This window comes from Filicampus tigris, chromosome 11 (assembly GCF_054856515.1).
Source record: "Filicampus tigris isolate MCC_2025a chromosome 11, RoL_Ftig_1.0, whole genome shotgun sequence".
NCBI classification, from domain to species: domain Eukaryota; kingdom Metazoa; phylum Chordata; class Actinopteri; order Syngnathiformes; family Syngnathidae; genus Filicampus; species Filicampus tigris.
The window spans coordinates 19471027-19494242 of NC_141227.1; the positions used below are offsets into that span (position 1 = coordinate 19471027).

Here is a 23216-nt window from a genome sequence, read left to right on the forward strand (position 1 = left end):
ACAACAAAAACATTTTTTTTCAAATGAAAACTAACACATTGTAAAAAGAAAACTGACTTTTGTAATAATGTTGGAAAAGTCGTGGGAAAAAAAGTTATGATATTAAAACAAAAATAAAATTTGTCATATTTTTAACAAATAAAATTTGAGAAGAAAATTAATCTTTTGTTTCATTTGAGTGCAGCCCAAATACATTTTTAAACATGCATTTAGGTTTTCTAATGATACAATTTGGTTTGAAATAGATACTTGGGAAAATACTCATTAAAAAGAACAATAAGATCAACAAGATCAAAATGGTACCTTTTGTCAAGGTAAAATTTGTAGTTACGAGAATATAGTTATAATATTACAAGGGGAAAAAAGTGGTCTTTGAAAAGTATGAATTCTTCCTTTAAAGGGGAATTTAGTTGTAGTACTATGAGATTAAAAATATGACTGTATTTACAAGTAGATGACGCATATAATGCAACACAGTATGAATGTAACATTAAGTTGCAATTTTAAGCAGTAGAAATATTACTTTTTTTGTCATAACAGCAAAAGTCACATTTGTTCAAGAACGAGTGCTGTCAATTGTACGTCATCATCAAATCTCAGGATCCCAAATTTGACACTTTTTAAGAATCTGTAGCCCCCTGCGTGCATGTGAAGACCACAGAAAGGCTACAGTTAAAAACACGTTTGTTTTTATTTCATTGACAGTATCCATGATGGTGTTGACAGTACATTCAGAGAACAAAGTGAGAGCACATGCTGTGTGATGTGGAGGCAGGTCGGTGTGCATTTCGGTGGCGCTCTTCACGGACATGAATCAGTCGTACAGTCCTCTCTGTAAGTGTGAACATGTGCGTTCTCACGCAGTTTTTTGATCCGTCGCATCAGGAGCTGTTGAGGGGCTGTCCTCAGAGGGGGTCTTGTCCGGTCCCTGGCTGACACTCTGGTCGTGTGACTGCTGGACAGTGACGTTGGGAAGGGTCTCGTCGATGCTCTCGTACGGCTCCGACGTCCACTGATGAAAGGCAAGGAATGGAAAAGTATTACTGCACTAAATAGACCATAGTAAGTCTCCAAGCTAATGAGTTTAGCTTAATGCTTAGCAAAAGTGTTCTACCTCTGCTATTAGCATAAACTATGTAGCATGAGCTAGCAGTTCATGGCTCCTTTTAGAAAAAACAGAAAAAAAGCTCAAAATGTACAATACCTAAAATGAATTCATAATGTTGGAAACAAATATTTGGATTAGTAGGCCAGTATATGGATGTTTACAGACAATAAGGATTTTGTAAGGTACAGTATATGGGAATGGACAAAATTCGCTATGTTATGATAACAAAAAAATTCACTCCAAATAAAAAACCTCCTCAACTCACTTCAACATAGTTCCTTGCCACCAAGATGATGGCAAAGCACTACTTTTTCTAAATAAAATTCCTCAACTCACTTCAACATAGTTCTTTGGCACCAAACTGCCGCAAGGTATTAGCGAAAGCGCCACTTTTGTCTGAATGAAACTCCTCAGCTCACTGCATCACAGTTCCTTGACACCTACTGTAGATGCCATAACATGGTGGTAAAGCACGAGTTAATTTAGTGTCCTGCTAGGCGTACCTGCGTGGCCCTGCTGGCCGACCGATGTGAGGGTCCCATGGCGATGTTGACACTGGAAGACGACTGCGTGTCGGTGGTGTTGCCCCCCTCGGCAGCCGACAGCCCAGAGATCACCAGGCCGCTGGAGAAACTGCGCTTGCCGAACAGCAGACTGAGCGTGGACGACGACGACGACACCTAAAGAAAAACATGCACGCACACAACAATGTGGCGCAACCGCATGTCAGAGTCCACGGAAACGCTAATGATGTCATCTTCATGTGACCTAAGGTCACCTTTGACTCCGCGCAGGGAATGCGTTTGCAACATGTGGTGGGTAAGTCCCCGCGCTCTTAATTCTTTTGAAAGATGTACGCGTGCTGTTGTTTTGGTTAGCAAAGGAGTTCAAATTATTAAATTAAATCAAAATAACTATTACAATTTTAAATGGCATTATTTGTTTATATTTTATTCTGTAATCATTTATTCATTTAATATTATAATACGATAATCATCTGTTTAATTATTTGATGGAACATTTAATAATTCTATTGAACCTAGTTAATCTTTTATTTCAGGGCTGACTTATATTTTGTGATCTTTTTGTAATTACTGAATGACATTTAATTACAGTATATGGTGACGTGTATGTATTAAATGACATTTAATGGTGTTTTTATTTATTTAATAGAATTTGTAATGTTCTTATTTCAAGGCGAGGAAAAAGCTGCTCCGTGTTTAAAGAGCGCTTATGCAAAGGTCATGTCGCGAGCTCGTACCTGGCTGGAACGCTGCTGATTCGGTGCCGTCTGGAGTTGCGAGCTGATCCCACCGGTCCCCGAGAGGCGAGGGACCTGAGGGGAAAAAAGTGCCTCGTTAAAAGCTAAAGCTAACGGCGAGTCATCAGTGTCATGCGTGTGTTGACCTGGGAGAAAATGGATGCTATCGAAGTGTTGAAGGACAGCTGGCTGTTGGACAGACGCTGGACCAGGCCGTGGTTGGAGGCCGAGTCTACAATGGGTCCCGATTGGCTGCTGACCGGCGGCCGCTGGGTCTGAGGCTGCACCGACCTGCTGCGATACTCCCTCCTGGCTGCACACAACAGGAACGCACGAAGAACAAAAATCAATGCAAAAAAAAGAAGGTTGGAAGAATGAAAGTTGAGCTCTTCAAAGGTAATGCTAGCCATACGTTTAATCGTTTTTATGCCTTACTATTACAAAAAATGAAAATATGTTCATCTTTAAAATGTAGTATGGTCAATATCGTAATTACGATACAGTATACGTACGTAATTAACGTAATATAGAATAGAAGCATGTCATTTCGTTACTTTTTAAACTTATGTTAAATTTGTCCATGGTGCCGGTCCCCTCCCAGTTGTTGTTGTTCTACCTGAGCTATGGTGTCGGTGGCTTCGTGTTGTCCGGGGGGCTCTCTGCTGGTAAACACTCAGACTGTTGGAAGTGACCGATGACGGCCGGTTGTGGCTCAGGGATGACGACCCGCCGGCACCACAGTCGCCGTCATCCATGTTGACGCCGCTGTTGCAGCTGTTCAGGTTGTCCTTGCGCACTCTGTTGGCATACGTGACGTACCAAATGAGTTCAATGTGCTCAGACTTGTAGGTTTCCGTTTAACCCCCAGCCTTTGTTTAACTTAAAAGTTAAACAAAGTTATTAACTATCGTCATTAGTATAGTCTATTCATTCATTATAAATTTTTTATCCTTCAAGTACCATTTTTTTTTCTTTTTTGCACAATACGCAAGTGGTAAAACAATCAATATACTCTATTCACAGCACCACTTTTTTTTCTTATTTTGCTAATAGTAAACTCTTTCTACAGCCAGCAATTCTAAAATTACAATGTAATTTTTCTCCATGGTAAACAGAGCTAAAAAGTCCAAATTGCTTCATTCATTTGCTCCACTGGAGTGCAATAAGCCACGAAACACTTTGGAAACTAAAAAGAATTCACAACATTGCTCTCTCTTCCAAAAAATGATGTAATCTAGTAGAAAACACAGAAAATGTTACAGTTTTGAGTCCAGAATGAAACCCATTCCATTCTAAATACACGATTCAATCCAGATGTAGTTTTCGTGTGTTTCAATTGGCTAAAAGTCGCCAAGATAGAGCCCAAAAGGCCCGATTTGAGTTGGAACTTGGACAAAAATACCCATCCTTGGCAAGTGTCATGACATTCGCCTTAACACAGCTTTTTCCGAAAAAACAACAAAGTATGTGTGGCAGACTTATAGCCAGCATAGAGCCCAGAGGGTTATGGTAGACAGAACTGGCAGAAACGACATATGTCGTGTAAGAGAGGTTCTGTTGAACCTGAGCCATTTGGAGCACAGCCAGGAACGAATGGCGTCCAAGCTGGAAGCCCCTCCCCCGATGGTCCGCAGCGTCCGGTGCGTTCCGGCGTACGAAGTCGTCAGCGGCGACACGTACCTGGATTGCCACCACAAAGCAACGGATGTCAATCCCCGGAACATCTCCCGCTTCTCTTTGGCTTTGCAAGTCGCACGTACATGGGGTAGCCCAGCGGCTGGTCGCACGACGAGTTAACCATGTTCCTCAGCGCCTGCTTGGAGTTCTGGATGCTGCCGCGCTCTGGGTTGCGGTTCCGTAAGAAGATCAGTTCTTGCTGCTGGCCCGCCCACAGGCCTCGCACGCACTCCTTGTTGATCTACCAAGACAATTTAGGAAGTACAGTGACCCCCGGGGGAAAACATACGATGCAGCAACCGCAGTGGGTGAAAATCTGTGATAAACAGAAAGCATATAAAGAGACATCCCATGTACAGTTTCTGTCGTTACCTTGATGACTTTGAAGCTGAGGTGGCGCTTGTAGAGCATGATGATCTTGTACTCGTCCGTACCGTCGTCCACCATGTGGCGCAGCGTGAGCAGCGTGTCGCGGCTGGACAGCACCGCTTTGCGCCAGGCCGGGTCGCTCTCGTGGCAAATGACCAGGCTGCTGCGGTAGTTTGTGATGGCCTCGTACAAGATGGACGCCTCCTCTGTCTCCTCCAGACACGTGAAGTGGTCCTGGGATTAGGAAGAGCGGCAGAGTGACTGACTGCAACACGACTGGACGGTTTTAGTCGAGGTTTTCTCGAAGGATGCGCCGCATTGCATTGTGGATAACGACGGTTTGCCCGTACCTGATGGAGCTTCAGGCTCATTCTGACGGCGGGAGCGACCACCTTCTGCAAGAGGTCAAGATCGGCGAAAACCCACTCGTCCTTGGTAGCGATGCGGAAGTCGCCTTTGAATAGTGTGTTGAAACCGTACAGGAAGGATTCCAGGCTTGATGGGGTAGGAAAAAAAGGCCAACAAATGAGGGAGCTAATAAAGTTTCTGCTGCTTCTGATGCCCCCTTGTGGTGGAGCTTTCTAACTTCAAGTTATAGGTCTGCTCTCCTTATTGACTCACCACTGGTTTTCCAAGTTTGATGGATGTTGGAAGATTTTAAAATGTCCGCAGGTGTAAATGTGAGTGTGAATCCTTCCTTGTCTTTATGTTCTGCCAGGTTCTACAGTATCTCTCAGCCAAAGTCAGCTCGGTCACGCATGACCCTATTGTACCAAAAAAAAACTGATACTTGATATTTTTAAGTCTCTGTAAAGTCTTGATTTGTTGACTGGCACCAATGGTCCAATGAACTCAGTACTGGATACACTCCGCTCGCTTCAAGATTCAATTCTTCAAAACTGAAGACGACTTTCGGATTAAAGGTGAAACATTCTCTTCAACTCAGTTTACTTTTAGCATCACCATGATCTGGATGACTGAGCAGGCAACCAATTTAAAGGGTAAGGAAGAAACAGTGAAGTGACCTACCTGTTGGACATGTTATGTGATGCCGTTCCTAGTGATCGTCGTCCAAGGACCGACAGGGCGTATGATAAAGTCACCAGAGGGGAGTCTTCATCGCTTTCGACAGGCTGGACAGACAAACAAACAAACAAACATGATACAAGAAGATTGATTCTTGTTTGAAGTGATTCTACGTGGGTTGACATTCTACCGTTATGGTTGATCTTTTTATTCATCCTGCTTTTATGGATTTGCCTTGTTTATGAACTGTGCTGTACAAATAAGCTTGCCTTGCCTAGCGTCCCGATCTGAACCTACCACAGTGCAGACCCCTACTAAATCCCCAAGTCTCCCGTACCGTCTCCATCTTGCCAGCGCAGTACTGGATCCACTCCAGGTACACGTTACAGAAGCTGGCTCGCGTCACCCCCTGCAGGCAGTGCACGTAGTCCTCGTCTATCTTGACGCTAAACACCTGAGGGTCTCGCTCGATGTGGTGCCACTTGGTGTAGGACTGCAGCGCCTCATGGATGGTGGCGTCCTTGAGCCAGGTGGTCAGCTTGGGGGAGTGCACCAGGTAGTAAATAACACTCTGGAAGGAGGAAGAGATGGATGAGCGAGAGATTTCCAGGAGACGAGTCTTCTTTGGACAAGTACCTTCAGGTAGTAGGTGATGAGCAGCTTGCGGAGGTCGTAGACCTGCAGCATGGTGGCGGCGTTGTTCTCGCTGATGCTGTAGCCCTCCAGCAGGTACTTGGTGGCAGTCACCTCCCACGCCAGCCAGCGCAGGTTAAAGGCGGCATTGCATGACAGCATGTGGGGCAGGTGGCCCGGTTCGCAGCAGCAACAGGCGTCGTCCTCCTCCACGCCCTCCGTGATGGCCTCCACCTCACGCTGCTGGCAGTAAGTTCCTGGCAAGAAGGCAAAGGATTGCTTCAGTCAAAGAAACTATGTGAAAGTGTGAAAAGCCGTCTGTGTTTGCTGGTGTGGTACGGGTAAGTAGAATTTCCGTTTGCAGGTGAGCCATTAATATTTTAGCGGGACTGGTCAGTAATAGAAGAAGGCAGAAGAGAGATGGTAAGGCTTGGTGAACAGAAGAAAGCTGTTGCCAAAGGTAGAATGGAGATAATGAAGAGAAGTGGGGCCCAGGACAGAGCCCTTGGGTACACCGCTAAATACAAATGCAGCACTCAGTTCATTCAACTCAAATCATTCAATTCCTAGAATTTCCGTGTTTTCACTGGTGTACCACAGAGCTCTATCCTGGGGTATAGTAGTTGAAACAACTGCTGCAGGCAATTCATTCCAGTCAAATACCAATTCAATTCCAAATCCCTTCCCCGTGTTCACAGGTGTACATCAGGGCTCGATACTGGTGCATTGCAATATAGCAAGGGAACTCCGTACCTCTGAACTCCAGTCCTCGGAGCTGGAAGGTAACCAGGCCGTTGCCGATCTCGATGAGGTGCACCAGGGCGTTGAGATAGTCCGAGGCCAGGATGAAGCAGTCGCCGGCGCTGTAGTTACCCCAACGGCCCAGCATGAGATCGCCGCAGAGCGAGTGCTGCAGCGAACGCGTCAGGTACTCGTAGAAGATGGAGTTGAGGTTGTTGTCGTCGCAGCCTGGCGGGAGACGGTCGTAAAAAATGCACAACCAGCGTCCCCGGAGGAAGAGTAATTCAGAAGCGCTGGATGGAGAGCTTTAACAACATCGTAAAAAGTGGCCGAGAACTCACCCGTCTCTTTATCAACTTGAGACACCAGGCGGCTGTTGGAGTTGTCGATGCGCTTTGTGCTGCAGGCGACAAGAAGTTTTTATTTTTACTACCATCTCATCTCAGATGACTAACAACCATAACTGTAAAGGTAAATGTATTCGGATTTTCCCACGTGGAACATATTAATTAAGGGACGTCGGAAACAAACAGTGCGGCGCAGCCTCTGACTAGTGGACGTCATATTTAAGGACATACTCAAAGTTATTAACTTGTTTGAAATGACATCATGACCGTGTGAATGTAAGTGCTGCATGAATAACTAATTATAATCATAACAATTCACACTGTTGAAAATGCTACTGCCCACATCCTTCATTTCCTAAATAAAAAAAAAAATACTAATAAGGCAAACTCTACTTTTCTTCATTGTAATATTTTGAAAGATACATGAAAACTATAAATAAACATTTCATATATTTGAAACCTAATCATTAAAGATTGTCACTATATATTGCGCCACATTGCTATTTGATTTGGACGCTTTGTTTTCGTTTCACACCGCCCAATCTGTTGCTGTTATAGTTTTAAGATGAGTATCATGTACAGTACATTCTAACGCTATAGCTTCCATTTGCCTTACTTGTAGTTTCTCTCCCAGAACTTGATTGGTCGCGGGTATGAGGAAATGAAGATGGCGCTGCCCAGGAAGGGGGCCAGCGGGGTGTAGAAGATGGTGGTGATCAGCGTTTGCAGCAGCAGCATGGCCGAGTCTGATTGCACGCCAGTCAAGAAACGAACCTGTGGATCTTAAGGTGAGCTAAAACACACATGTTAAGGTACCGTAAGGATACGAGGCACGGCGAAGGGTTGGGCGAAGGCGTGGAAGGCACTGCCCCAGGCGATTTGCCAGGGGGCGATGTAGACCAGGATAAAGTGAAGCTTCAGTAGCAGTTCACGCATCTGCAACCACAACAGTTAGGTACACTTGAAAAGCATGGTATTAAAAATTATATTACTGCGTGGAACTGCACTTTCAAATCTTTTGGTTACCTTAGCTCCCTAGATTATCATAAATCACCCAGAAATATGCAATGATTTTCAGATTTATTTGATTATTTTCATTAAAATCATTATATTTTTTTATAAAGTTCTACTGGTATTTAATTATTTTAAAATTCATTTTTATTAATCTTATTTTAATGTAAATCTTGTAAAAGTAATTTGTAGCAAATATTTTAGGTTTGAATATCTATATTTTTAAATACAGTATATTACTTGGATATAACATTTTTAAAAATAAAAATTGCATTAATGAAGTAGTTTTAAATGTACCTACCTATGTTTTTTTAATACATACGCTATTAGTATTTTTAAATGTATTTTATCTTGTATTAATTATCTCAACAGATTTTATTTGATAAAATTTTCTTTTTGTATATTGCGATGCCCCAGGATAGAGCCCTGGTGTATACCTGTGAACATGGAGAAAGGATGGGAACTGAATTTAAAAATGTATCTACTGGTCATGTGCTTTGACCAGAGCCAAATAAATTACATAACTGTCAAATAAAAAGATGAACGAAAGATGTCCGATGTGCTTCCAGGTGTGAGCGCTCACCTTGTGGAAGAGAATGGACATAAGGAAGAAGTCGAGCAGGAAGCTTTCGGAAGCGCGTGGGCAGTCGAAGTGGAAGAAGAGCAGCGTGAAGAGCAAGGTGACGAACTGGAAGCTGGGGTCGCAGAAGGACGAGCGCAGGAGCTTCATCCCGGCCACGGTGGTCAGCATGACGTCACAGCTGCGTGGGAGCGCGGTGGGAAAAAAAAAGCGTCAATATGAGCGCCCCCTGCTGGCCCGGAAAAGGTAAGGCGCGTCTTACTGGATGCCCAGCCTCTTGCGATGGCTCAGGGCGAAGCCGTCGTTGGTGAGCGCGCTCAGGACGATGGCGGGGTACACCACGTACTTCTCCAAACACAGCAGGCACACATACAGACGCTCGAACCACATCAGCACTGCGTCCTCTTTCATACACACCACAAAAACATGTTCAATGATTGCCTTTTACTCCAAAAAAGAATAACTGTGGTGAATAATGCCTCTATGAAGCCCTGAATTTTTTGTTGAAAGTATAAATGCTCCACCTAGTAAATGCATTGCAAAACCTATGAGTTTTTTTCCTAACTTTTTTAGCTAATATTTGAAATTAGAATTCAACATCATTAAACTACTCATTTAGGCGGGAAAATATGCGTTGATTGAGAAAACGATTTATTGAAATTTAATGGGTTTTATTTTGAATTAAGAGAAAAAAACCCTGAGAAAATCTTATGCAATTAGCTAACAAATTTTTACTTTTTAAAATGTAAATTTAAATTATACTGTACAAATTTATTACAAATAAATTACAAAATGTTGACAAAAATATTGAGCATTGATTTAAGTGTTTAATTGAAATTAACTTTTAAAGATATGCAAAAGGAAATTTAAATGCTAAATTTAGGAAGAATGTATCTAAATTCTAAATTATAACATTTCCGAATTAAAAAAATAATAATTTTGAAATTGTTTGTCATTTAAAAATAAAATTACATTTTACAAATTTAATTCATCAAAAATATTCTGCATTAAACATTTTTTTACAATGATTTAAAATAATAAAAAAAATGTTTTATCTGAAATTCAAATTTTAATTTAATAACATGCAATAATCAAGCAATTTAAATATAATTGGAATAATAATTTATACAATTTTTATTTAAATAATCATTTTAAAAAACAACAACAACAAGAACAACAAAATGTATGACCAAACACTTTTTAATTAAATATGTTTCTTTTTTTTAAATTTTCATGAAACTAAAAAAAACACATGCAAATACATTTTGTGGAAGAAACATTTTTACACTAATTAACTCAGTGAAGATTAAAATGACAATATTTAAAAATAACTTAATTTTTAATCAATTTTTTAAATTAATTATTGGCATTGGTTATTATGAGCATTTGGTGGTTACATGTTTCCAGGCTTTTATACATCTTTTTTCCATCAATTAAAAAAAAAGAAGTAATCATAATGTATTTTTTGGGGGTAAAATGAGTAGAATACGGACATAACTATTTGTCATTATATTTTTTAAAAATCAAGCAGTAGGTGCTGCGGGGATGTCTGACCTCTGGGTTCAAACTGGTGGTACTCTTTGGTCTTGAGCAGCGGGTGCGAGATCCACAGCCAGGGGTGATGCTTCCTCAGCTGGGGGATCACGTAGTGCGTCACCAAGCCCACCGTCCCCGCCAGCGCGTACAGCACGATGGTCACGAAGGGCTGACACCCCCCACCCCCCAAAAAAATGTATTAATATGAGTTACTGGAGGCTTCCTCATGGTTAGCATGTCTGCCTGCCGGTCAAGAGATCTGGGTTTGAATCTGGGTTTTCTCCGCCCTCCTCTCACATGCACTTTAGACAGTATGTACTCCGCTTCTGTCACCCCAAGTCAGAGAAGTCTCACCTTGAGCGATAGGAAGACGGTGCTGGCGGTGATGGCGAAGGTCAGGATGTAGGCAAGCGAGCACACGATCACGTCCGACAGAAGAATCTCCTTCTGTGGGACATCCGTCGTTTAGGATAATTAATATCATATAAATTCATATGCTGCTGGGAGTACAGTTTGGGCGGTCTGATAATAGAATTGTTGCTCACCATAGAATTTTGTAGCTTCCTGGGCAGAGGGTCTTCGATGTCGGTGTCTTGGACCTCGTCTTCCTCGCCCTCCGCCAACGTGGGCATCACTTTCGACTTGATCAGCGATCTGCAAACAAAATACAGGGCAAGTGTGCATAAATTATTATTTTTTAATTACAGTAAACCCCCTCCATCGGGAGAGTTATGTTCCAAAGCACTTCTGCAATAAGTGAAATCTCTGAAATAGAAATAACAGGCATGTTTTATTTTTTGTTGGTACAACTTTTGAAAGAATTGAATCTAAAATTCAACTATGTTTCTAATTTATTTCTATAAATATATATATATTTTTTAAACCTTTTAGACCAAGTTTCACCTTAGCTCTCCAAGTACCACCAGGATGCTCAATATACATTACGGTAATGTATTAGGCCTAAGTGTTCAATTTAGGACTGAAATGATGAATCTAATAAAATCAAATAATTAAATTGCAAAAAAAAATTCATCAACAGCCAAGAAGAGTTTTTTTTTTCCTAAAAATGCCACTGTAACATTATGCACAGTTTGAACACAAGCTTAAATAAAGCAACATTTCAAATATAATTCAATTAAAAATGTATTGCACATTAAAGTTAAATGAAAATTGAACTTCCCAAAAAAAACAGTAAGGATTAAATACCTAAAGGTTTAATGGAACTTAGCTGTACTTCAAAAACTACTTACTGAAAAAAAAGTACAGAACTGGATTAAAAAAAGGATTAAACAAGCTTGCATCGCTAAAAAGTTTCATGTTCGATTTTAGTTCATGTATAACTGTTGTAAACTTTATATTGATACAAATAAAACCTTTTATCTTAAGAATAAGTTCAAATGAATTCATAGTTAGGGCATCTTCAAAGGACAAGTAGTTTTACTTCATTTGGGGTTTGTGTTAGAGCCAGTTAACGGATATTTAAACTGAGTCAAAAGCCAGTAATGTATTTATATGTAATGTTGTTGTATTCTATTTTAGTGGTACGTTCCTTGCTTTTAGTGTACTTGTTAAATTAGGAATGCTGAAATGTTCCTCACATCATGACTGAGGGGTCACTGCTCTGCCGACTGAGGTGATAGGAGAAGACCACCAGAAGGCCGCAGAAACCAGAGAACAAGGCCGGCGTGTGCTGCTCGTCCCAAGGCTCCTGCGACACACACAGGCGCGGTGAAACATTTTCAAGCGCCTCCGGGTGGTTTTGGCACGTCGGACGCGTCTACCTTGAGCGCTCCGAAGCAGAAGCCGTAGAGCAGAGACAGGGCGGCCATGCTGCGGAGGATGCCGTACACCGCCGAGATCAGACTCGTAGCCGCTGGAATGACAGCAAAGAATTTTAAATTGTCCACAAATGCAACAACACAGTTTTTGCGCTGGTGTACGTAACGAATAATATATGGCTCGGCTGACCTGTTCCGCCGAAAAAGTGAATGTCAATCTGCTCCAGCAGGTAGATGGTGAAGGTGTTGACTTGCGGGAAAAGGCCCACCAGGAACGTAATGGGGAAGCAGTGAGTGAAACCTGTTATGGAAATCGATCAACTACTCCATCAAAAGACAAGTGGCTTGAGGCTGAAGCATGAGTCCCGTCTGTCCGTACCGACGAGCAGGTTCCGCACGAAGCACAGCGCGTCGCGGCACACAATGGTGACGCCGTACAAAGTGGATACGGGGAGGTCCTTCCTACGCAGGAGCTGCTCCAGCGTCCAGATGAGCGAGCAGAAGATGCAGAAGTAAGCCGCGCGGCTGTAGGCCACCAGCTGGTTGTGACCCTGCACATAGACGGGTAGATACGATATAGCGTATATCTAGCATATCATGCACTCTTCTGACTATTCGAGGCTAGTACTTTGAAGTTTTTATCATTCGAGTATTAAAATTGTAATGGAATCAGGCATGATATATTACATCGTGATTTATATTGTATATTTACTGCTGACCTCTCTTATCTAGCATGTCATGCACATTTTTACAATTCCAGTGTCATCACAGCACAGCATCATCCCCGATTTCCTTCCATTTTTTTATGCTTTTTTTTTGTTTCACATATTGGGTCAAAATCAGTCCTGTAATCCAAAGAAAGAACTGATTTGAACATGTTTTACGATTATTTTAAACCATAGATAACTCACATGTGTTGGTGAAGCTGCATCTGGTTGAACACTCTACAAAGGAAAAGCACAGGGAGAGAAATTGTAATTTGTACAAAATGGTGGTAATACCGTAGTATAAATGGACATCTTGATTAATTTGGCAATGTTAAACTTGTGACTGATGGGTGGTGTTCTGCATTGTTCTACCTTCAACAGGGAGTACTGGCAGCTGGCGATGACCAGACAGAACTGGAAGACCCAGAAATCTTTGAAGCAGCCGTCGTTGAGCAGCACAAAGCCGAGGAAAGAAACCAGGAAGGCCATGAAAACGGCCACCAGGTTCTCCAGAACATCTTGGTTTCTACACAAACGCAAACCTTGAAATTACAGTCATGACCCCACTATATCATGGGATTTTCCTCCTAAACATAGTTTGGATGTTGAATTATGTTTACAACGGTTTACTGTACACCAATTGGACATCAGGCTTTTCCCGTGAGCAGCATTTACCTGTCTAAAAGAGCGAGCAAGGTGAGCCGGTCGTATAAAATGTCCACCCACTTGCCCGGAAACAGCTTGAGCTTGTAGTAAATCTTCCTGGTGGGCTTCTCCTGAGTGGAAGTCTCTGAGGAGTCGTCTAAAGAGTCCTCCTCCTGAATAAAATGTGACATACAGTATGAACTCAATGGACAAAATTAAACTTTTGTGCATCGACATCAATGATAGTGGAATGCAAAGAATCACTCAATTTATTGTTAAAACTTTTTTTTTTTTTTAACCCAGCAAAGTAGATGGTTGAAGTGCAGTTCAGTTGTATTTAACTTTTAAGTACAATACAGCTGCATTTAAGCTCTAAGAACTGTTTATTTTGAAACATTTATTTAGGAACATTTTTATGCAACTTATGTCCAGTCCAATTTGATTGAATCATTATTTAAGTACATTATTTTATTTTCCTATATTCAAGCGCAGCATTAATGTTCAAACTGTGCATAATGTTATATGCGAATATTAAATTTATTTAGGAATAAAGCTTTTGCCTCATTTAATGACCACTTTGGCCTTTTTATTTATTTTTGGGTGGTACTAATGTTTGCTATGTACATAATTCTTGGACCCTGCTAATGAGCACAAAGAGTTTAACTACTTCATAACTATCTTTTTTTTTTACATTTTTTTATGGGATTCATAGATGCACACCTGGAAGATTTCCGGGTGCGTCCTTCGGGGACGAAGTCGGTGCGAAGGAATGATGCGCCGCTGGAAAGGACAGTCGGCGTGACCGCCCGCCATGCTATCTTGGCCCTCAGAGTTGGACGAAGTGGACAGCAGGTCACTGAACACACACCGGATATTAATACTCGGGATGCAACAGTATTGTAAATATTGCAAAGATGTCGCATTATAAAGCAGGTCGCAGACTCATTTGACATATGTTATGCATAAAACAGCACGCCTAGGAAGTCTTTTAAAATGTGACATAATCGGCCTCGTGGACGTAACGTGGTCAGTCGTACCACATGTTACCAGTGATCAACTCGGCTCCCAGAGGCAGGTTGAGGGCTCGCTCCGCATAGAGCTTCCGTGGCCTCTCTCCTGGGATGAAAAACAGACAAGTTAGAATCCAAAATGCTCTTTTACACATTCAAATCGGAGATGGTTAGAAGCTTACGGTGCACGGTGTGGAAGGTATACGCTTCCTCCTTGCTGGTTGCCTCCGGCCGACAGATGACCTGCAGCATGGAGCTTTCCGACTGGGATGTTTGGGAAGGCAGTGAGTCGTAGTCGGGATCTTTTTCCGTCTGCGGACTGCAGGTGGAATACACTCGTGAGATAGCGATGCTTAAAAGCGTGTATAGTAGGTGTTAAGGGACCAAAAAATGCATTTTCTTCATTATATATATTTGTATTAATCGTACAATTAATCGGTTATTGGAATTTTATTCTGTCAAATATCAGAATCGTCATCACCCTCAAAAAAAAATTCCAATTAGTGTGGTTTTAATGTACAGTGTATAAAAGGTGTTTGTCGGTACCTGTCTGGTGAGACGATGGGAATGTGTATGGGCAGAACAGACTTGTCAGGGGCCAGACTGGTGGGCGGTTTGGGTCGCTCTGCTTTGCTCTGCATTTTGGTCTCTTTGGAGTCATCTGCTCTGGAAGATGCGCTTGCATTCTCTGCGTTGCAGTTCATCCCGTTGTGTTCGTTATTCAGTATTAAGGGTGAGGAAAAAAATACAAATGTGACCATTTAGGAAGCCGTCTTCCATGAAATGTGGCTAAACACAGAGCAATTATGATGAAGCAATAATTATGATGGAACACATTTGGAAAAACCTGTAGTTCCTAATTTGATAGATAGTTATTAAGTCAATGCAAATGAACAGCAGGTAAGGGTTCAACACAAAAAAGACACATGAACGAACCTGTGTGTTGCTTTTCCATCTCCACGGATGTTCCCGCTTCCGGCTGCACCTCTTTTCCTTCTTCCTTGGTGCTCCCTCGAGCACTGAGAGACTCCAACAGGGAGACGAACTCCAAGAAGTTGGATTCGTTGGGAATCTGGCCCTCCTTTGCCTCCAGGTCTGACTTGGAGGTTGTCATGGTGGTCTGGCATAGAGACGAAAGAAGTTCTTATGGTACAAAATACAGTGGCGACTTAAGGTAGAAGTGGCGTAACTTGCGAGAAACTAAACATAAAACAAATAGAGCTACACATGATGTAGCTAACCCAACTTTGCCTTAAGAATGCCCCCGCTAGCATAATGCTAACACATAATGAGTATCAACACTGATGAGCTAACAAATAGCCTCTATGTGGCAGTGTTATAACCCTTTAAGCAACAGATTTGAACAGTGTACATAGATCAAGCGTGTCAAAATCATTTTTGTCGCGGACCACATTGTAATTATGTTTTCCCTCAGAGGGCCGTTATGATTGTGAACCCATATAATTGTATTTTGATCGCCTCATATTACTACATACTGTACACACAACAAATTGATGGATAAATAGATATGAGATCAGAAGCCAGTAAAAAATCTTATTATATATCAACTTATTTTAAAACGGAAGATGGTAAAAAAAATGCTTGCAATATATCAAAAAGTGAAGTCAATTAACAATTTGGGTATTTTTAAGCAAGAAACATGGTGGGCCAAATCTGGGCCTTGAGTTTGATACCTGTGGTGTAGCTTTAGACAGACAATATAACAATACTCACAAGCATATATTCTTTATCCTCTGCAAGAAAATGACCAATATTATTGCACCGTACTGAGTCACTGAGTGTAGTAGTGACTCTTCGGTTGTGTCTCTGATGACTGTATTATACTGCCCCCTGGTGGCTAAGGCGGACACACCAGAAGTAGCAGCACCATGAAGTGACACTTGATTTTATGAACTGAATAATATTTTACATTCTACATACAATGATGTTATTACACCTTTTTTACAAAATACAATATTATAGTGTGCTCGTTTTTGTATTAAAAAACACATAACATTTTTTTTAGGGGAGGCCTGAACAGATTAATGGCACTTGAGTGGGGAAAAGATAGTATGTTAAAAAAAAAAAAAAAAAAAGTTCATGTAGACAACAAGGTGAAGTGTGACAACATACAGTGTTTTGGGAGCGGTCCGAAAGCAGCACGGCGTCTTTGCCACTGTCCATGCTCAGCCCGCGTAGGTGCGTCCTTCCCCCGGGACCGTAGCGGCCCAAAGCGGGCGGCAGACGCAGGAAACCTTGAGGGTCTGCGCTGGAAACTGGAGGGTCTGTGTCATCTGGGTGAAAGTGGGAGTGGACGTCCACACCAGATGAGGTGTTGTCATTGGTCTGCGGTGGACTGGCCTGGTCCTGCTCCCCACCCGGATGGGGACACCCCGAGGTGGCTGACTGTGAGCTGATGGTGTCTCTGCATAAGTAAAACTCCTCGCTTTGGCTCGCCATCTGTCTCAGCGTGGGCTCGTCCTTCAATTGGTCCACTTCTTCTTTTTCTTGCGCTTCTTCTTCCACTTCCTGCTTGTCTTCCTCAGGCAAGTCGAAGGTGATGACTGGGATCTTGATGTGACATTCGCCAGCCTCCTTTTGGGCCTGAGACACGTACGTAACCACTACATTTCAGTGCTGCCGTGAAAATGACTAATGCGCGGGACACCTCAACCCGCTGCCATTTTTCTCACCTGTGCGTTTTCCATCAGACTCTGCTTGACACTTTCCTCCAGCTGGGCGGCGGTGCGAGAGTCGCAGCTCATGGTGATGACGATATTGACCGCGTCGCCGCCGCCGTCGGCGTCCACGTGATGAGGTGGAGACGTAGTCACTGGAGCGGAATTGTCCGTGAGGACCACTTCGATTTCATCGGAGCAGTATGTCTCCTCTCCTTGCTCGTCCTAACACAAGATACAAAATTACTAATGTTAGTAAGGACAAAGACATGTGGAGTGAGTCAGTCCTTCAGTTAGTTAATTGGTTTCTTTGTTAGTTATAGGAAGGTAGCTAGTCAGTCAGTTAGTTGATTCATTTGTTAGCTAGTCAATTAGTCAAGTTAGCTAACCAGACAGACAGTCACTTAGTAGCAAACCACCCAGTTATTTATTTATTTATTTTTTTTACCCAGTTAGTTAGTTAGCTGGTCTCGTAGTCCGTCAGTCGATACATTAGTTTGTTTGCTAATGAATTAGTCAGCTAGCTAGCTATCCAGACTGCCAGTGAATCACTCAGTTAGCGACCCAGGTTACTTATTTAGTTAGTTAGTCAATCAGTAAGTCAGTCCATGAGTAGGTCAGTCGTTTAGTTAGCTAGCTAGCTAGCTAGCTAGCTAGGCAGTCAGTCATTCAGTTTGTTCTTTAGCTAGTCAATTCCGTTAGTTGGTTAGTCCATCATTTCCATGAAACGTAAAACAAGAAGCCATTAAATCGTGACTCGTAACCCCCTTGACTGACACTGAGCAGAGCCTCTTATCATCATTCTGCTTCACTACTACCACCCTCTCTCTACCTTGGGGGAGGTCTGTATTCACCCAATACAAACTGTATGATGTCCAGTGAGTGTGCGACATCACTGCACCTGTGTAGCCGGGTCTGGGATGTCAATGCGCTCGTGAGGACACTCCTGGGGGGTCTCCAGTGAATTATTGTTGGCATCTGACGGCTCCTTGTGGCCCTCGCTGTCCTTCTCAACAGCGTCATCTTCATTTGCTTTGCGGGGAGGAAGACCTTCAGATTTTTCTCCACATGCATCCTGGTTCTCCTCGCCGGCTTTCTCCCCTTGTCTTCCCTCATCTGGCGGCTCCTTGTTACCGTCGATTATTTCCACAGTTGGAGACTCCTGTCTTTCAGTTAGAGATGGGGGCTTCTGCTGAGCCTGCAGCAGAGGGGCGTCCTTGTCAGGGGGTTCCCCCAGGGTAGGTTCCGGGCTTGGGTGCGGACCTGTTTCCAATGGCTTCTCTTCTGTGGTGCATTCGGCATTGCAGGCCACTGCAATTGTAGAAATCACAGGGAGGCACATATTAGGTCAGAATGAAGAGTCTGTGAGAATAGTCATGGTGAATCCTCAAAGTGATCATCGGTCATACAATACCTTCTATCGTCTTCCCCTCATCTGATTTGGAACACTCCTGCAAGGAGGAGAAACATTGCATTAAAATTCACCTACAAGTGTATGACGGCTTCATGTCAGCAGGCGTCCATCAACTGGATGCGCCACTCACCACCCCGATCAGTCCTGCGTCAGTTTCCGTCTGCTTGACGGTCACTTGGATCACCTGACTGGGACGCTTGCGAGCCAGCATCGTCATGGCAACACTGTCTGGGACGGTGCTGCTCTTTCTATTGGACAAAGGTGAGGTGCTGACTTAGAGAAATTGAATTTTTTATTGCTTGTATTTAAATTTCGGGGTAACCGAGGTGCTTGCCCACCTATCAAGTGTGAAATTAAAAAACCAAATACTGTAAATCTTTATGTAACCGCCTTTATCAAAAATGTTTAATTCCGGATTTCTAATTGTGACCTCATAATTTGACTTGAGTGAAAAAGTACTTGAAAAGGAACTACAATTCTTGGTCGTGTATTTCGAATTCAGCGTCATTTTTGCTGAAGATTACTGAATGTTACATCCTCTGTAATCCTGCTTTTTATGCCTACAGAAAGTGACGACTGCAGGTTCATTTTATAGTGTACATCTTTGGGCATGGTTATTGATGTACAGTATATTGTGAGATAAGTTAGTTAGTTTATAAAAATGGGATTTTTTTACAGTAAAAGAAGAGTGATCGGTCCACCGTAAATAAAAACATGCCTTGGGTGTATTTCTGTATCATGGATTCCACTTATCACAGTAGTGGTCTGGAACATAGCCCTTGAGATGGAGGAGAGATTATTGTACAACCTGGGAACTTTTTTAAAAACTGTGAATAAAATGCATAATATGCCTGTTTTAAAACGCAGATTTAAAAATGTTTTTTTTATGTGTGTTGAATATCTGTGAAAGGAAGAAGAAGGAATTTGAGTGGCATTCTTATTCGCTTGATCACAAATACACAATTTGATCTCAAAGAAGGGCAATCATGGGAGGAAAAAATAGACGCAAGCAAGTGACAAAAATAGTTCCCAAAGAGGAGCTATCAAGCCTAATAAATGCATAATGCCGACATTCAATAGAGCCGTGCATCATACTGCGAGCTGTTCCTAATATTTTGGTTAACCACAAGTGAGGTAAAAAATCTCTCAGTATGTCTTTCAGTGCAAACTAGAATCACAATTAAAGCTGGGAGCATCAACGTTTGACACCATGTGCGCGCACTGGCAAAAAAGTGAATTACCAAGTGCGAGTTCGTCAAAGTATGAGTCTCGCAATTTGTCTAAAATGGCTGCCGCAAACCATTGTTGTTTTTGTATCACTTCTGTTGAACGTCACCTGATGTTGGCGGGCAGGCAGGCGTCGGCGGGGGCGATGGTCTTCTTGTCGGCGGCCCTGCTGAGGTCCGAGAGGCTGCTGCGGACCACCGCCTCGCCCTCGTCGAACAGCACGTGCAGACGGTAGTTGGCCGTCTTGACCAGCACGAAGAAGACGGTGACGGAGGCGCAGTAGATGCTCAGGGCCATGGTGGTCGGAGGCAGGGCCTGCGTGCGTGGACACCAATTGTTGCTTTGTCAAATCAAAGGTAGGGCCAAGTGTTGTCATGGTTACCTTGAAAAAGTAACTTAGTTACTTTACTGATTACTGAATTTTAAAAGTGACTCAACAATGGCCGGTTGCAGAATATAAGAAAATTCCTTATTATTGTTATTTTCTATTTCTTCTTTCTATTATAGTCTATATCTTGCTTCTAGTGGTTTTACTCTTTTTCATTTGTTTGATTTCTAATTTTTCCTTTTTGGAAACACACAACCATGTGGAGCAATCATGGATGTCAGAGTCGACTGGAATCTTGAGCGTTGTTAAATATGCTGCGTCCACATAACGTAAAATCAACGCGTTTACAACAGGCGGTAAGACTCCACACTATTACTCAGAGATAGACCTGTGCTCAGTCAGTGCTTCTGTTTTGGCTAGTAACAGACTTAAAAGGGGCTCAGCTGTCACTGTGTGAAGTGGGACTTTTGCAGTTACTAAAGGCTTTCTTTTTTTTACTGGAAATTGGAGGTATCTTCTTAAGGTAGGCATTTAATTATCTCAAGTGGAAACACAACATTATGGAGCAATCACAGTTGGAACGCTAATCGGCGTTAAAGACGCTGTCTCAGCAAAATTGCACAAGGAACTCGTTTACAACGTGGTAACGCTCAAATCAGAGGCTGTTTAAATCCTGCTGTTTTGGTTAGCAACAGCAGTCCATGTATGAGCAATAGCGTTTAAGAACCGAGATAGTTACCTTTCAAAACTGTTTTCCTGACAGGAAATAGAAGACTGCTATGTAAGTGGAGTGTTTACTTGTCATAAATGGACACACACAAACTGGAACGCTAATCGTCGCGGCACCGTCACCATAACAATCAACAGGGCAGGGAACATGTGGTAAGACTCCACACAAGTCTGTTTATGTACTTGCACTGGTCGGTGCTGCTGTTTTGGTTGGCAACCACATTTCAAAGGTGCTCAGCCGCCCATGTGTGGACGATAGCATCTCTGAACTGCGATCATTACAGTTACTGTTTTTTGGTAACTAGATTAGGCAAAAGGGAGGTCTGCCGAAGGCCTTTATTTGAAGAAATACAGTCGGGTATTTTATTTTCAAATTTTCTAAAAAGGCTCTCTCAAGCATGCGCCGCCACAGATTGGGAATCGCTGCTAAGTATTTACATGGCTCACACACAATGAGCATGCGTGCACAGTGATGGCAGCAGTTTATTTATGCTGTCACATGCGGGAGCAGCCATGCGTCGAGTCACTGCACGCACCGAGGGGGCAACACACTGCGACAATGCCGCCTTCCTTTTCTCACCCAGCACACAATGGAGGATGTCAGAAAGCTATCACGGGCACCTCACAGCAGCAAAAAAAAAAAAAAACAACAAAAGGCCCCAACTCACCAGATGTAGAGACAACGGCAGCATGAGCAGGAATATCCAGAGATAGAGGTGGCAGGAGTTGTTGAATTTCTTTTGCTCCGGGTCGTGGTACCAGCCGCCGGTCAGGGACGCCCACACGCCCTGACGCAGGGTCTGAGCAACGTGGGATCCCATCTCTGCCTCCCTCTCCTCCTCCTCTTCCTCCTCCTCCTCCTCCACCTCCTCTTCCCCCCCGCTCAGGTCGGTCGGACGAATGGTGCTGATGATGCTGCTAGGCTACAAAGAAGAGGCTCTCTCCCTCAGCGGGTGCTACGCGCCTCCATGTCGCCTCCGCGGCGCGGCTCCTCCCTCACGGCTCGTCGCTCCGGCTCGTGGCGGTTCTGGCGTCTCCCATCCCGGCATCGACGGGTGAATCGTCCCCAGCACCGCTCTCCTCATCCTGCTCGGCTCGCCTTCCTCGCTCTCTCCCTCTCTGGCTCCTCTTCCTCGCTGGCTCGACAGATGCGCAGATTTGACCGCCTCCTCCCCCCTCGTTCTCTGGCTCCCTTCCCCTTCCCATCCGTCCCTCCTCCCGCTCTCCTCTCCTATTATGTGAATTCCCACCTTCACTCTTTATCGGTACAGAATAGCTTGAATGAAGGCATTTACATTTCATGCACTTACACAATATATCAGGTCAAAATATAGCACGATTAGCTTGCCTGTCTTTGTCTTACTAAGACAGGGTTTCACAAACTGTGGGTTGGGGAACCCAAAATGTCTCGTCACTGGTCCATTGACACATGCTGTTTTTAGATGTAAATGTTCATTTTTCACATAAAACCGTGAGCCAAATTAGTCATTTAATGGAATATAGAGTGGCAGCACGGCGGCCGAAGGGTTTGCTTGTCTTTTTATAGTATTAAAATGAAATATCAGAAACGTAAATGTTTCCTTTTTTGGAACGTGCAACATGACTGGTTTGTCTTATGTTTCAACCCTGCTGGAAGTTGCATTTGCACTGCATAGTTTTTTTTTTAATTTTCAGGTAGAAGCTGAGCTGCACTGTGTTTGTCTTCAGACTAGTATTGGGGCTATGGCACTAGTCCTTTACTTAATATATAATATGATTGTCCCTTCATTTAATTATGATCATTTTTCTGATGGATAAATTGTGGGAAGCTTTCACAGGCCACATAAAATGATGTTTTTGCTGCAGTCCAATTTGTATCTCTGTTTCTTTTGGAGTAGCCTTTGTGACTGTATAACAATCTAAATGTCGATGAATTTATTATATAAAGAAAAATGACGGTTTTGAAGCATTATATTCCTGAAAATAGTTTGCGCAACTGTCGTTCAATTTATTTTAAAAATGAGTTTGGTTACCCAAAAAATGTTTGCTAGCTCAACCCTATTGAAAGTGAAGACAGTTTGCAATTTTGTTATAGATTTTAGCACCAAAAACTAGATGCACATGATTTTTATTTATTGAGCCATATAAAATGATGTGGCGGGCCGGATCTGGCTATCAGGCCTTCATCTTGAAATCTGTTGTAATTCTATATTGCGATTTGCATTGAAAATGCGGTGCATATTGTGCGCTCCATTCTTCCCAACATTTCCATGAATTCGACGCGCGCTCCACTCACATTCCTCTGTTGGCTCAACCCTCCCCCCTGCTGTTGTGGTGATCACGTGTCAACAAATGCAGCAATCAGAGCGCGGCACCTAGCACAGCCCCGCCCCCCCCTGGCGTCCCTCTCCCATCCGCAGTTACCGACCACA

General features: G+C 42.9%; 1 protein-coding gene and 1 long non-coding RNA gene across 3 annotated transcripts; one reads left to right on the forward strand and one right to left on the reverse strand.

Moving 5' to 3' along the window:
• Positions 1 to 667: 667 nt before the first annotated feature.
• Positions 668 to 21970, reverse strand: pcnx2 (pecanex 2). Of its 2 annotated transcripts, XM_086045534.1 has the most exons (40): positions 21474 to 21970; positions 19858 to 20063; positions 18652 to 18769; positions 18522 to 18558; positions 18009 to 18418; positions 17123 to 17332; positions 16563 to 17033; positions 15366 to 15549; positions 14976 to 15117; positions 14612 to 14748; positions 14457 to 14535; positions 14140 to 14275; positions 13450 to 13592; positions 13147 to 13300; positions 12979 to 13011; positions 12447 to 12618; positions 12258 to 12368; positions 12071 to 12162; positions 11888 to 11997; positions 10835 to 10943; positions 10644 to 10736; positions 10308 to 10458; positions 9016 to 9157; positions 8757 to 8934; positions 7990 to 8098; positions 7779 to 7908; positions 7157 to 7215; positions 6828 to 7043; positions 6078 to 6331; positions 5779 to 6012; positions 5445 to 5548; positions 4766 to 4910; positions 4419 to 4649; positions 4130 to 4287; positions 3933 to 4049; positions 2986 to 3167; positions 2516 to 2682; positions 2370 to 2444; positions 1612 to 1788; positions 668 to 1012 (listed from the first exon to the last, which is right to left on the reverse strand). In XM_086045534.1, exons 1-40 carry the CDS (start codon positions 21624 to 21626, stop codon positions 857 to 859), a joined length of 6285 nt encoding a protein of 2094 aa, XP_085901660.1. In that variant the 5' UTR covers positions 21627 to 21970; the 3' UTR covers positions 668 to 856. The 2 variants fall into 2 exon arrangements, with proteins under 2 accessions (XP_085901660.1, XP_085901662.1); XM_086045536.1 differs by lacking the exon at positions 16563 to 17033.
• LOC147140047 (uncharacterized) lies at positions 762 to 22619 on the forward strand. The gene is made up of 14 exons (XR_015088732.1): positions 762 to 1022; positions 1606 to 1927; positions 2306 to 2765; positions 2971 to 6323; positions 6773 to 7950; positions 8743 to 8999; positions 10840 to 10961; positions 11867 to 12225; positions 12298 to 12357; positions 12457 to 12579; positions 13156 to 13278; positions 14132 to 17042; positions 17141 to 20104; positions 21693 to 22619. It is a non-coding gene; the product is annotated as an uncharacterized LOC147140047 (long non-coding RNA).
• Positions 22620 to 23216: the final 597 nt, after the last annotated feature.